The following is a 12,637-nucleotide window of genomic DNA, read 5'->3' as shown; positions in this document are numbered from 1 at the left end:
TTTTTCTGAGGAAAAAAAAATAATCTGACACAGTTAATTTTTTTGTTTTTTACAATTTCGTAAAAAAAATTATCCATGGATGAGAAAAGATTCACTTTTGATGAATGGATATCATGGAGTTTTCAAAAATATAGCGAGGGTAATCAAATTCTTAATAGAAGACAGCTGAAACTCGCAGTTATTTCGTTAATTGGCAAGAAACCAAAATTAAATCCCAACCAAAAGCTTTTCACTTTAGAGGACTTGAAAAGAATTGTTGGGGATATCTCTTACAGAGGATTTGCTGATAATGCAAATAAAATTTATGAAGAAATTGATAAAGAGCAAAAAGGATACATAAAACTGCAAGATTTATTCATTGTTACCAAAAAATATTGTCCTAGGATTACTGATACCATTATTACTCAAGCATTTACAAGATCCGATACAGATAACGATGGAATGATCTCATATAAGGATTTCTTATCAATTGTTCATCTTGGATTCCAAAGCAATGGCATATATTAGTAGAATTTTACGAAAATTTGTATTCTTCAGCTAATTCAAAATATAACAACTTACAAGTTGACTCTTATCACTAATTATTTAGTTTTACAGCTTGATGTGTCGTAGGCGTCTCATCAATCATCGAAATTTAGTTAAATTTTGGATGAAATTGAATTTCATTCAATTCTCACATATATATGTTAATAAACTCTTGAATTGCAATTAAATTCATATAATATTTTGTTAATTTAAAACGAAATCAATATTTTTTTTTGAAAATATTGCATTCTCCACTTGATTTCAAATGTATCTTAAAATCTAGTTAAGAAATATTTGTGAAGTCTTACACATATAAAGGGTGTCCAACAAAAAAATGAAAATTTTGGGTGACACTATTTAAGCATTTTCTCGATGAATATAATGTTCTGTAAGAACTTTCTACGAGAGATATATGGGGAGTATAATATGCCATTGATTCATATGAAGCATCTGAATGAACGTCTTTGATTATTGAATATATCTTTGATTTACAAAATTTTCAAACTAATCCGAAAAAAATAAATGACAATAATAGTGGATTGTTTTATTAATATTTATAACGAGAAATTTTTGGAACTAATTTTTTAACATTGGTTTTTTGAAACCAATAGTATTACAAGAACATAGTGTAATAGGATAATTGGTTGGTGATAGTAAGAAGTAAATCCTAACTTAGGATTTTGGGATACGAATTTGATTTTGATACTCATAGGATGGAAACAGGTATTCATATATGCATAATGCATTAATGGTTTTGTATGGTTGGTTGAATGGATTAGAATAATAGAATAAAATACAGAAATGATCATTTTGCAAATTATGGGAATGTGATAAGAATAAATCTTTAAATTTTGCAACATATAATAATCGAACATAAACAAGCATATTTATTGAAATAAATTCAAAATTTCGATTCGAACGTCATCAAATTTCAGGTACCTTCGAATTAATTAAATAGTAACAATAAAATCGAATTTGAAAGTTATAATGCTGTCTCAATCGTTATAATTAAGTTTTTAGTGGAAAACTCCCAGGGTTCGAATCTATGAGACACTTCGTTTTTTCCAATTTGTTGGAGTTGAGATTTTAAAATCGTAAAATAATATTATCAATGGATCCTCATTAGCATAAAGAATCATTTACTTCTCGTCATATAAAAACAGAATACACAATCAAGAAAAAATTAATAACTTATTTAATTGCATTATGAATTGAAATGCAAAAAAGAGCTTTAGAATATTATAGGCGATATATAATGTATTGCAATTAATTTATGATTGAAAAATGAATTTTTTTGAATGACGTAAGGATATAAGGAGCAAGATTGAGATTATTAAATGTGTAAAAGGATATCTATAATATATAGAGTAGAGATGATGATTAAAAAATAATAAAAAAAATTGTAATTAAACTATATTATTCAATTCTTCAGTATTGAAATGATAAATAATGAGAGATAATTTTTAAAGAAAAAAGGGAGTATTTAAAAAAAGTGGGGAAATGTTATAGTATAATTAGATTGAGGGGATATGAGCGAAATGATAGAGCAATGCAGACAATTGTGTCTGGTTCTATCATACCCCGGATACATTGCAAGTGCATTGTGCCCGGATTCGTTCAAATTCTCGCAAACACATTATGATTGCGAGAATTCGACCAACTACGTAAAACACTAAAACTTATTTTTACTATATCATTTTATTTGACATCAAATCTTTTTGTACTTCTATTATATTTAACTAGGGCTGTACAAAATCGAGAAAAACATTGCCGTGCGGTAATATAGGGTCAAAAAAATCGCGCCTCGGCGGCTCTGCCGCCTCGGCACTATTAAATGCGCATTATATTTCATATGTCCTTCTTTTTTTCTTTTTTCTTTTTCTTCTTTTCCTTTCCTTCTTCCTCTCCTTCCTCTTCTTTCCTTCTCCTTCTCTTTTTACAACAACGTCGAAGATCTTCGAATTTGATTGTTGGAAAAGCATCTATTTCAGATAAAGGATGCCTTTCTCACAGTCAACATACGAGGGTCCTGGCTGAAACGTTCTCAAAAAGCCTGAGATGGTAATTCTCTGATCACTCATAGCTGGGCAGGTAGTCATTGCTGACAATACCTGTCTTTATGCATGCACGCTTTCATGTATATGGGTTTACACTATCAATTCGCAAAGTTGTTCCGAATTCTTCCAAAATGGAAGGACCCGAAACAACTTTGCTTGTTAACGATACAGACGCATTACTTTGCATTGATACTGTGCTGAGTTGTGTAGAAAGTTTGATTAGAGTTGTTTTGTTCTGGTATCTCTCATCTTCTGATGAGAGAAATCAAAGCAACACAACTCTAATGAGTTTGTTTTCACTCATTTGTATGTAGGTTTTTAGTTCGATTGGAGCTGCTTCATAATGAGATCTCTCATCAATTGATGAGGGAGATCATAACAAAGCAGCTCTAATGTATATGCTCGTATTAACCGGGTTGTAATGCGTTGTAACGTCAGCTTGTAGTTCGTTTGGGGCCACTTCACATTGAGATGAGAAGAAATGATTAAAGGACTCTGAAAGGCTTTGGCCGTTGATGTTGTAATCGCATTACTTGGAACTAGCTGGATGCTAAGCTGTGTAGAATGTTCGATTAGAGCTGTTTTGATATGATTTTTCTCATCATAAGATTGGAGGAATCATAGCAAAACAACTCTAATGGGTTTACCATCATCTACTTGTATGTAGATGTTTGGGAAATTGTCTTGTTAATCGATTTTCGAGATGACTTTCAAATGCTATAATCAAATGACAAACAAGTCTAAGATTTCTCGACAATACATCAAATCATGATGTTTGTAAGTGCGATGAGATTAGAGTTTTTGAAGGAATGACAAGAGAAGTAGGGAAGCTCGGCATTCGCCGAGCAAATTAAAAATTAACGTATGGATTAAATTTTAAGAGGAATTCAATTTTAATTACGGGTTGTTCAAATATTGATTAATATAAATTTATTAATAAGAATAAACAATTTTTGTTTTTGAATTTATTCAATTTATAGCTTTACATATAGTTTCAAAATTGTACAACTATGATTATTTCAACAAAAAATATCTTACTTTTTCACTTCACTTTCACCCTCACTTTTTCCGTAATTCAAATTTCAACATTATGTATTTTAATTCCTTATAGTATTTTTAACATAATTAATCAAATAATAATTGGAAGTTCTGAACTCACTTTTTCCGTAATTCAAAATCAAAAATATGAATAATATATCTATTTATTATATACTAATGCTATTTTCAACTAGAAGTGAGGTACGGTAATCTTACGGATTCCCGTAACTCAATTTTACGGAAAAAGTGCAGTAAACTACTCAATTTACGGAAAAAGTGTCGTAAACTATTGATGTGGCGGTAAAATCACGGTAATTCACGGAAAGCTATATGCGAAAATTTGAAATTATACAAAATCGAGCGAAACACTTTTAAATAGGTTGTTCTCGTATTTAAAATACTATTCCCAGATTTATTGTCGTCAGAATATTTCCAAATTTTTGCCGATTTACAAAAAATGATTTACAAAGCATATTTTTTAATCTAAAAAATTCCTAAAAAAAGGAACCGGTGTGCGGAAACCTCGGTAAATTACCGCGGTTCCCGTTGGGACTGCCATAAGATTTTTATCATAGAAGAAGATAAAAATCTCTGCTGGAGCAAATAAAGAAGCAAAGAATGATTCTAAATGTACTCCACTTATGTTTGCATCATTAAATGGTCATCTTGAAGTCGTTAAATATCTTATTTCTGTTGGAGCTTACAAAGAAGTAAAGGCAAAAGACGGATCTACTCCACTCATTTGTGCATCAGAAGCAGGTCATCTTGAAGTTGTTAAATATCTTATCTCAGTTGGAGCTGATAAAGATGCAAAGACAAATGATGGAAAGACTCCGCTCTCATTTGCGAAAAATGAAGTAAGAGATTATCTATTATCTATTGGAGCCAAGTAATATAATCATCTAACTATCACAAATCATATTTTTCTTTCTCTATACTTATTTAGTTAAGATTTTATGAATAAAAGCATCCTTTTGAGATTTTTGAAGTATTTTTTTCCCCAGCTAAATTAATCTCATGATTTGTGATATTTGGCTTTAATGGTAGGTTAATAAAAATATCAATTAGCAAAATAATATATTTTTAAGTGTCATTTGGCACTCTTTGAAGTCAATCTTTAACTCTTTATTTATATGCGTCCAAACTCCGAATGTATTTTATTAAAAAAAGCCTCCAATTGCACATTGAAACAGAACATAACCATCTATACTTTTTCAATTCATATTGATTCGGATGAACCCTCTTTGGACTGATTATATTTTGCAATTTCAGTAAATTAGATAACTATCTAAATTGTCAAAATAGCTCCTATGTAAAGCAAGTTATTGATTCGTTTTACATATTGGCTAAATTAAAAGAAAGTTCGACAAATAAATACATTTAATTTAACATCAGTAAAATCATCGTTTTGAAATCAATGAATATACTTATCTAATTCATAAGATAAATAAAAATTTAGCATAAACATACAAAATTTTATTAAAAAATCATTCTAATTTCATGCCAACAAATTCATTCATATAATTGATTATTTGATTTGAGGAAATAAATGATTCACCAACAATATTTGAAATTCTTTGAGCGAAAGGTTCAAAAACTTGTGCATCCAATCCAGAATTCCTTGTGTGATTAATCAATCCGCTGATCAATTCAGCTGTTCCTAAAGTTTCTTGGCCAAATTTCTTGAAAAGTGGAAGAGATGTATAAAATGATGGTTCATTAATGAATGATTCTAAATGTTTCTGTCTGATCCTCATGTTGTGGCTTACTTCTTCTAATAATTTGGAATTATTTGTAATTTTGGATACAAATACCTTCGAAGCGTTCTTAATGAAGTCTGGTTCCGCAATGAAGCTTCCTGAGAACCTTGAAAGTGAAACTCGACCTTTTTCTGCCACAATATTTGATCTTGATACGTTTGGAATCAAAATATTGTAATCAAATAGGGCACGAGCTGTTCCTTCAGCAAGTTTGGATACCCATTCCTTAGTAATTATCTTTGGAGATTCAGATGGAATATGAGATGTGACCGTAAAGCGGTTATTTGTAAATTTCGGAATAGGAACAGGGATGTCGAATGGAAAGTCATGTTTGGAAGCCTTTTCAATGATTTCTTGAGGAGATCCTTCGATATTAATTCCAAGTTTACTTAATAAATTAATTCTAGTCATCGATTCGTCTTTGAGTGAAAAGGAAATGCGATGTTTCACGGCATCGCTGTAGTTTGCAAAGCTTCTGGAATAAAAAACGTAATTTAAAAAGAAATGACGAATATTGTATGGAATTAAATCAATAGTCTGCAATCTACTGTGTACTGGTAAGAATGTTGTCAAAGAAACAGGAATGTTTCCTTTGATAGTTCCGTTGAATGTTAAAATTCCATTGTATGATCTTGTTGGTTTCGTAGAAATTGATTCGAATATAGAGGAAAATGGAACACCAAAGTCTTGCTCGAAAAGTTTTGTGATTTCGCCATGAATTTCATAATTTTCGGCTTGATTATCTCTGAGAGCTTTAATCGCTGACATATACTGAGAAAAGATAGACTCATTACCAAGTTCCTCAGTATATTGCTCATTACTGAAAGCTTTGAGTATTGTCGAATATAATTCTTTCTTTTCATTATAAATACCTTCATTTCTCTGGCATGTTAGCGTAAAACGGCGAGCTGCTCGCTTTTTGCTGTTACCAATTGAAAAATAATTAATTGGTACATTAGACTTTGTAAAAATGAACGAAATCAAGTAATCTAACATAGATAACAAACGTGTTGTTTGATAGCGATGATATCTATTTAATCCTGCAAATGCTTGACGAATTAAATAACGAGAATCTTTTTTAGAAAGAAGCCACGTAATTACATTGCCATTAAATGTATTCCAAGCAGCATCCATAATGGTATTATTGGAAACTCCGTAAAGTGGTGTACTATGAATTAGAAAATCTCCAAGTAAAGGAGATAAAGCAAGAGGAGGAAGAAGTTCTTGCATTATACTCTTTTCCATCTTTGATTTCCATGAATTTGATGGAGTGAAAATTGAAGATCGCTTCATTTAAATTTGATTTAAAAAAATGATAAATCTTGTCAATGAGAAGACAATCATCTGCAGGTAGTATAGCACACACACATATCATTTTCAAAAAGATAGATCGAAATTTAAATTAAATTATTTAAACATAGCCCCCTTTTGCGAATGACATAAAAACAAAGAATGAGTTTATCAGAAATTAATATGAAGACGGCTCAATTTGTGTTTCAAGAATGGATATAATATTTCAGAAATTCTTCATGATTTCAAATATATATTTTAAAAAAACAGCATTTTAAGTTGAAATACATGATAATATTTTATTAATTCTTAACAAATATATATGTATTTTATCATTCAAAATTATCTTCAATATCATTATCTGATATACTTACTGTTTCTCCAGAGTTATCCTCAGCGAATTCGTCTTCGCCGTAAGCTCCATTAATATCATATTGATCTCCATAATTATCTGTTTCGGAATCGTCATCGCTCGAACTATTATCCTTTGGATTATGAACAATACATACTATAATAGCAATAATCACTACAATAATCCATCTTCTTTCAACAATGATTGTGAATAAAGTATCGTTATTCTCGTAAACGAAAAAGAGGATTTGACGCAGTCAAATCCTCTCTCTCAAAAAGTGGACCTTACATGGCAAATTTCAAATGCATGTAAGGTCCACTTTGATCAGTTTCAGGATGGAATTGGAGGCCATGAGGTACTGACATTGCATCAGTATCTCATAGCCTCCAATCCCTTCAAAAAATGGGAGAAACTTTGGTCGAATAATTTAACATTCGGCCAAAGTTTCTCCCATAATTAATGAGAATGAAAGGGTAAGAGGCATATAGGGTCACTATATACCTCTTACCCTTTCATTTTCATTTGGAGGTCAACAAACCCGGAGTTAATTGCAAACAATTAACTCCAAATTTGTTTATGTTAAGGAAGGAATTGGAGGGTAAGAGGTACATATTCATACTATGTACCTCTTACCCTGCAATTCCTTCTAGAAAGTTCCAAAACTTTGGGTTAATTGCAAACTATTAACCCAAAGTTTTGGAACTTTCAAGTGGAGATGGAAGGCTTTGGGGTATACATTAATATAATATACCTCAAAGCCTTCCATCTCCACTACAAATGGGAGAAACTTTGTCCGAATAGTTTAACATTCGGACAAAGTTTTCCCATCTTTCAATGTAATTGCTACCTGTGATGTACTGACTTGAAGTCAGTGCTTCACAGGTAGCAATATCCAAAAATTTAAAAACATTTTATCAGTTCGTTAGAGAACTAGAGCCTCCTAGGTACTGAACCAGAATCAGTGCCTAGGGGACTCTAGTGATCTATATAAATCTGAGAAACTTTGAGGAAATTGTTCGACATTTCCTCAAAGTTTCTCAGCAATTTAGCGAGGAATGTTCGTTATCGTGTAGATATTTATAATATATACATGATAACAAACATTCCCCGCTAAAAGATGTAAAATCTTATAAGAAATAATTGCAAAAGAATAACAAATTGCAACAAATTTTATATGAAACTGAACCTTATGAGGTAGTGATTCAAGATCACCGCCTCATAAGATTCAGTTTCAATCTCAAGTATCTCAAAAGTAAGGCTCTATTTTTTGCCATATAAAGTGTCACTTTTTCTGTCAAACCGTTTTTATCGTTTTCGTTTACAACATTATCTTCGATTGCAAATTCATTAGATTTACTGTCTGGTGGAATTATGATATTTGAATCTGTTTCAGAAGGAGTTATCATTGGAGTTTCTTCGAATGTTTTGTATAGAGTTGGTGTAACAAAAGGTGTTATAAATGGAGTTTCAAACATTGTTTCTTGAGGAGAAATTTGTTGCGTTTGATATGGAGTTTCAAACATTGTTTCCTTAGGGGTTGTATGTTGTGTTTGATAAGGTGTTTCAAACATTGTTTCTTCAGGTGTTGTATGCTGTGTATTAAATGGAGTTTCAAATGCTGTTTCAAACATTGTTCCGAATGGAGTTTCTTCGTTAGTGTTAAAAGGTGTTAAAAATGGTGTTCCTGCAGCTGATGGTACCAAAGTAATAAAAGGAGTTTCATTTGGAGTCTGAACAAATGTATTAAATGGGGTTTCATATGCTGTTTGAATCAATGATTCAAATGGAGTTTCATGAACAGTTTGTATGAAAGTGTTATAGGGAGTTTCATGAACAGTTTGAATTAATGTATTAAAAGGTGTTTGATGAAAAGTTTTTTTGAGAGTATTAAATGGTGTTTCATGGGCAGTTTGAATGAATGTATTAAATGGTGTTTCATGGACAGTTTGAATGAATGTATTAAATGGTGTTTCATTTGGTGTTGTTTGCATAGTCATAAAATTAGTTTCGAATGGAGTTTTATAAAAAGTTACATATGGTGTATCAAATGGGGTAATTAGTGGAGTTAGTGCAGGCGTCGTTGCAGCAGTTTCATAAGCAGTTTGAAAAGCTGTTAAGAATGGAGTATCAAATGGTGTTTCTATTGCTGTAATAAATGCAGTTTGGAAAGGTGTTTCAGGAAAAGTATAATGACAGTTTTCTGTATAATATAATTCATGACCAAATGGCTCAAATTCAGCTTCTCTTGATTCTGATTGACTAACAGCATATGTATTTGGATTGATAAAACAATTGATGAATAGTAATGGTTGAATAATTCCACTACTTGAATAATAGAGATTTTTGAAATTATTACCATTAATGTTAACGTTAAATAATTTTAGTTGATTGTTTGAACCTATAATTGGATCTATAAAATTTATCATTGAGCGCAAATCTCCTGCAAGAGTATTATTAACAATATTTGAATATTGTATAAGTACATCAGTACTATTACCGTCGAGTGCAAAATATTTAATTAAATGTGTATCCCTAGTGGTTTGACAATTAACAATATTCCAGAATTTAGCCTTTGGAATTTTATTTGATCTTTGGAATATCATTGGTGCAGATGTCCTTGATACACAACCAGTTGAATTGACATTTGATATTGATTGAATTCCGTAAGTTATTGAAATTGCATCAGAATAATCTGCCGCAGAATAACAGTTAATAGTTGTTGTTTGATTAAATTGTGCTATGTGAGTAGTAGGTTCTTTCTACACATTGATATTTGCAAAATAACCTTCTCTACCCTTTGTGATGTTTTGAGCACAAATCCTATTGGCCACGAATTGACCATGATTAAGCCATACTTGAATAACACCATAATATTTAGAATCATCATAGTTGGTTGAGCATGCAAAAAAGCTACAGTCAACTATCAAAGTATTGAGAACTTCTGACTGACCCATATCACTGGAGGTGCATTTTGAATATATAAGTATGTACATTTCTTTATTAATATATTCTTATTTTGTATTTCATTTCTTGTCCATCTACTTGGGAGTAATACATATTCATTTTCTTTGATGGAATTTGGTTGATTATTGCCATATACTTCTCTCCAGTAATCCATATATTCATCCTGATGCTTTAGGATGGTTAAAAAGAATATCATCTGTAAAAATGAATAGAAATTTTGAAAGAGAACCACAATTAATTTTTGAAAAGTTTCTATTGAAATTTTGTGAATATTATTTTTATAGGCGAGGATTAAAATTGCTTTTATTTAAAAATGATTAGATATGTATTTTAAGCAATTTTTGTTTAATTAAAATTTCGGTTATTTCAATTGACCGTATGATTATATTTTATAAATATTGTTTTATGATTGGAAGAACTACTAATATCATAATTATTAAAAATGAAATTATATTGATTCGAAGAGTGGGCAATTTTTGAGAGTATTAATTGAAAACTGATTAAATTCAAGACACAATTTGATAGCTTCTGCGAAAAATTGAATGCTTTTAATATTTTAATGATTATTATACAACACTCATGTTAATGTAATGGACCTCGTTCATTTCGACTCAATCTTAAATCAGCAAATTATGGGAAAAATTGATTTCAGTAAAAATAAAAACACTAGAATTAGTGTTATTGAATGATTTTTATTACTAAAATTAAATGAGAGTAACTTTTGTGTAAAAAAATTGTTACAACTTTAATTAAAAACTCGTTATTAATATATAAATCATGCAATTTTGAAAACAAAAATCTATATGAAGTCACTCAATATTCATTATAAAACTAATATTGAACTTAATTTATAATGAAATATGGAAAATAGAAGTTCAAACATCGATAATGTCAACAATTAATAGAATTCAACTTAATGGTGGAGTGTGGAAACTGGCAATAACAACGAAATGATTTGAATTCTCACAATTTTTTAAGCTTTCTATCTGACAATTCAATACTTTTAGATCTGTTATACGATATCAATTGGATTTTCTGATAAAATTTGTTTTCAAATTAAAATTGAAATAAAATAGAAATATTTGTTGAATAAAACATAATATTTATATTTACATATTATCTATTCATTCTTCTTGAGGGAAAAGAGTCATACAAATGAATTGAAGATCTTCGAATTGCTCACTTTTTTCTTCACTATCATCCAAAATGGATTGAGCTGATTCACAGAGCTCTTCACATCTTAGTTCATCCAGAACTGCTTCTCTTTGCAAGAATAAAGCAGCTTGAATGAAATATTTACAAATTTTGATCATTTTTGGTTCAGAATCGAAAGCAGATATTATTTCTTGAGCCACCTCAGGTGATACAATCTTCTCGAACACAAGCTGAGCCTTAGTTTCTGGTGTATTCTCAAAAACAGATAATAATAAATCTGTTGCGTATTTTTTGAGGCTAAAAGAGCCATCAATGACCCATTTTGGTAGATACTTTATAAAGCTCTTATCAATAAGCAATTGGAGTAAATAGGAAGTTTTTGGCAAAATTATTGCAGAAATTTTGCATGCAAATGCAATAAATTCATCCTGTCTTTCAACATCAATGAAATAATCAATGAATCCGCCAATATCTATCACTAATTTTATATTGTTGCTGCATTCCAAGGAAACACAAATTAAATCTGCACAAGCCAAAGCATTTTGGCAAAGAATCTGGTATGTAAGTGTATCTGCTAATTTCTCGTACGAATAGCTTGGTTTCGATGCAATTTCGCAAATGAAGGAATAAAAATCTGTAGTTAGTAATTGTTCAATAAGTTCGTGCTTTTTGGAGGCCTCTTGCCTTATTTGGTTTATGATAGATGAAATACTCATTTTTGAGGCATCTTTGAGGAATGGAATGACAAATTCAATTGCTTGAAGAAAATCTCCGCATTCTGATCTGTTTTTGATCAAATAGGCTAACATTCTGACAACCTGGGGCGTTCCATCAGGGAAATTACTTATAACAGAATCTAATAATCCGAAATCAATGATATGATCAAATAAAATTTTTTTCTCTGAACAATCGTAATAAATTGATCCATACAACTCAATGATCTTGTAAACTAAAGATGGATCTGAGCCTTCTGAGTATTCTTGAAGTGTATTTTCTAAAAACGCGATAAAATCTTCATCTGATATTATTTGTAGAGATATTTTACCTGCAGGATCATTACACAGGCCAACTAGCAAGTATAATGATGAATAAACGAGAGCTGGTTGTGTTTTTATTGTCGTAATTAAAAAATCTGTGAGTCCTTTCATATGAGCATATTCGAAAATGGGTGACTTAATGTTGCTAAATAGATTGAACATAATTTTTGATATTTCATCGTAATAATCCACATTATTAAAATTTTGTGCGTTGATTAATTCTGCGAATTTTTCGTCATAAAAGTCGAACACTGGATTTCTGTTGGCATCTAGTTCTTTTGAAGTCGGAATATTTTCATCTCCCTCTTTATATAAAGACATTTGTATTTTTGACAGTAATAATCGTTTGTAAATTGAATTTTGGCAAAAATAGATTTTACTTTATTGAAGAATATTTCCTTATAGTAATTAGTCTTGGACAAAATAAAAAAAAATACCCTTCTGTAAAATAAATATTTT

The 12,637-nt window shown here is 30.5% G+C and overlaps 3 protein-coding genes across 3 annotated transcripts, besides 4 other annotated features; 1 reads left to right on the top strand and 2 right to left on the bottom strand.

Moving 5' to 3' along the window:
- Positions 1-2,265: 2,265 nt before the first annotated feature.
- Positions 2,266-4,180: a mobile genetic element.
- Positions 2,315-2,463: a mobile genetic element.
- Positions 2,796-3,055: a mobile genetic element.
- Positions 4,181-4,261: 81 nt separating the features above from the next.
- Positions 4,262-4,513, top strand: TVAGG3_0839190 (ankyrin repeat protein family; the record flags this gene model as incomplete). Its single annotated transcript, XM_001327335.1, has 1 exon — positions 4,262-4,513. One exon carries the CDS (start codon positions 4,262-4,264, stop codon positions 4,511-4,513), a length of 252 nt encoding a protein of 83 aa, XP_001327370.1.
- A 561-nt stretch (positions 4,514-5,074) lies between these two features.
- TVAGG3_0839180 (transferase activity, transferring phosphorus-containing groups) lies at positions 5,075-6,782 on the bottom strand (the record flags this gene model as incomplete). The annotated part of the gene is made up of 1 exon (XM_001327336.1): positions 5,108-6,673. The coding sequence occupies one exon, from the start codon at positions 6,671-6,673 to the stop codon at positions 5,108-5,110; it is 1,566 nt and encodes a 521-aa protein (XP_001327371.1).
- A 454-nt stretch (positions 6,783-7,236) lies between these two features.
- Positions 7,237-8,349: a mobile genetic element.
- Positions 8,350-11,110: 2,761 nt separating this feature from the next.
- Positions 11,111-12,499, bottom strand: TVAGG3_0839160 (armadillo (ARM) repeat-containing protein family; the record flags this gene model as incomplete). The annotated part of the gene is made up of 1 exon (XM_001327338.1): positions 11,111-12,499. One exon carries the CDS (start codon positions 12,497-12,499, stop codon positions 11,111-11,113), a length of 1,389 nt encoding a protein of 462 aa, XP_001327373.1.
- Positions 12,500-12,637: the final 138 nt, after the last annotated feature.

This window comes from Trichomonas vaginalis, chromosome VI (assembly GCF_026262505.1).
Source record: "Trichomonas vaginalis G3 chromosome VI, whole genome shotgun sequence".
Classification (NCBI taxonomy): domain Eukaryota; phylum Parabasalia; order Trichomonadida; family Trichomonadidae; genus Trichomonas; species Trichomonas vaginalis.
The sequence above is the reverse complement of the archived record's forward strand: the minus strand, read 5'-3'. Positions and strand labels throughout refer to the sequence as shown.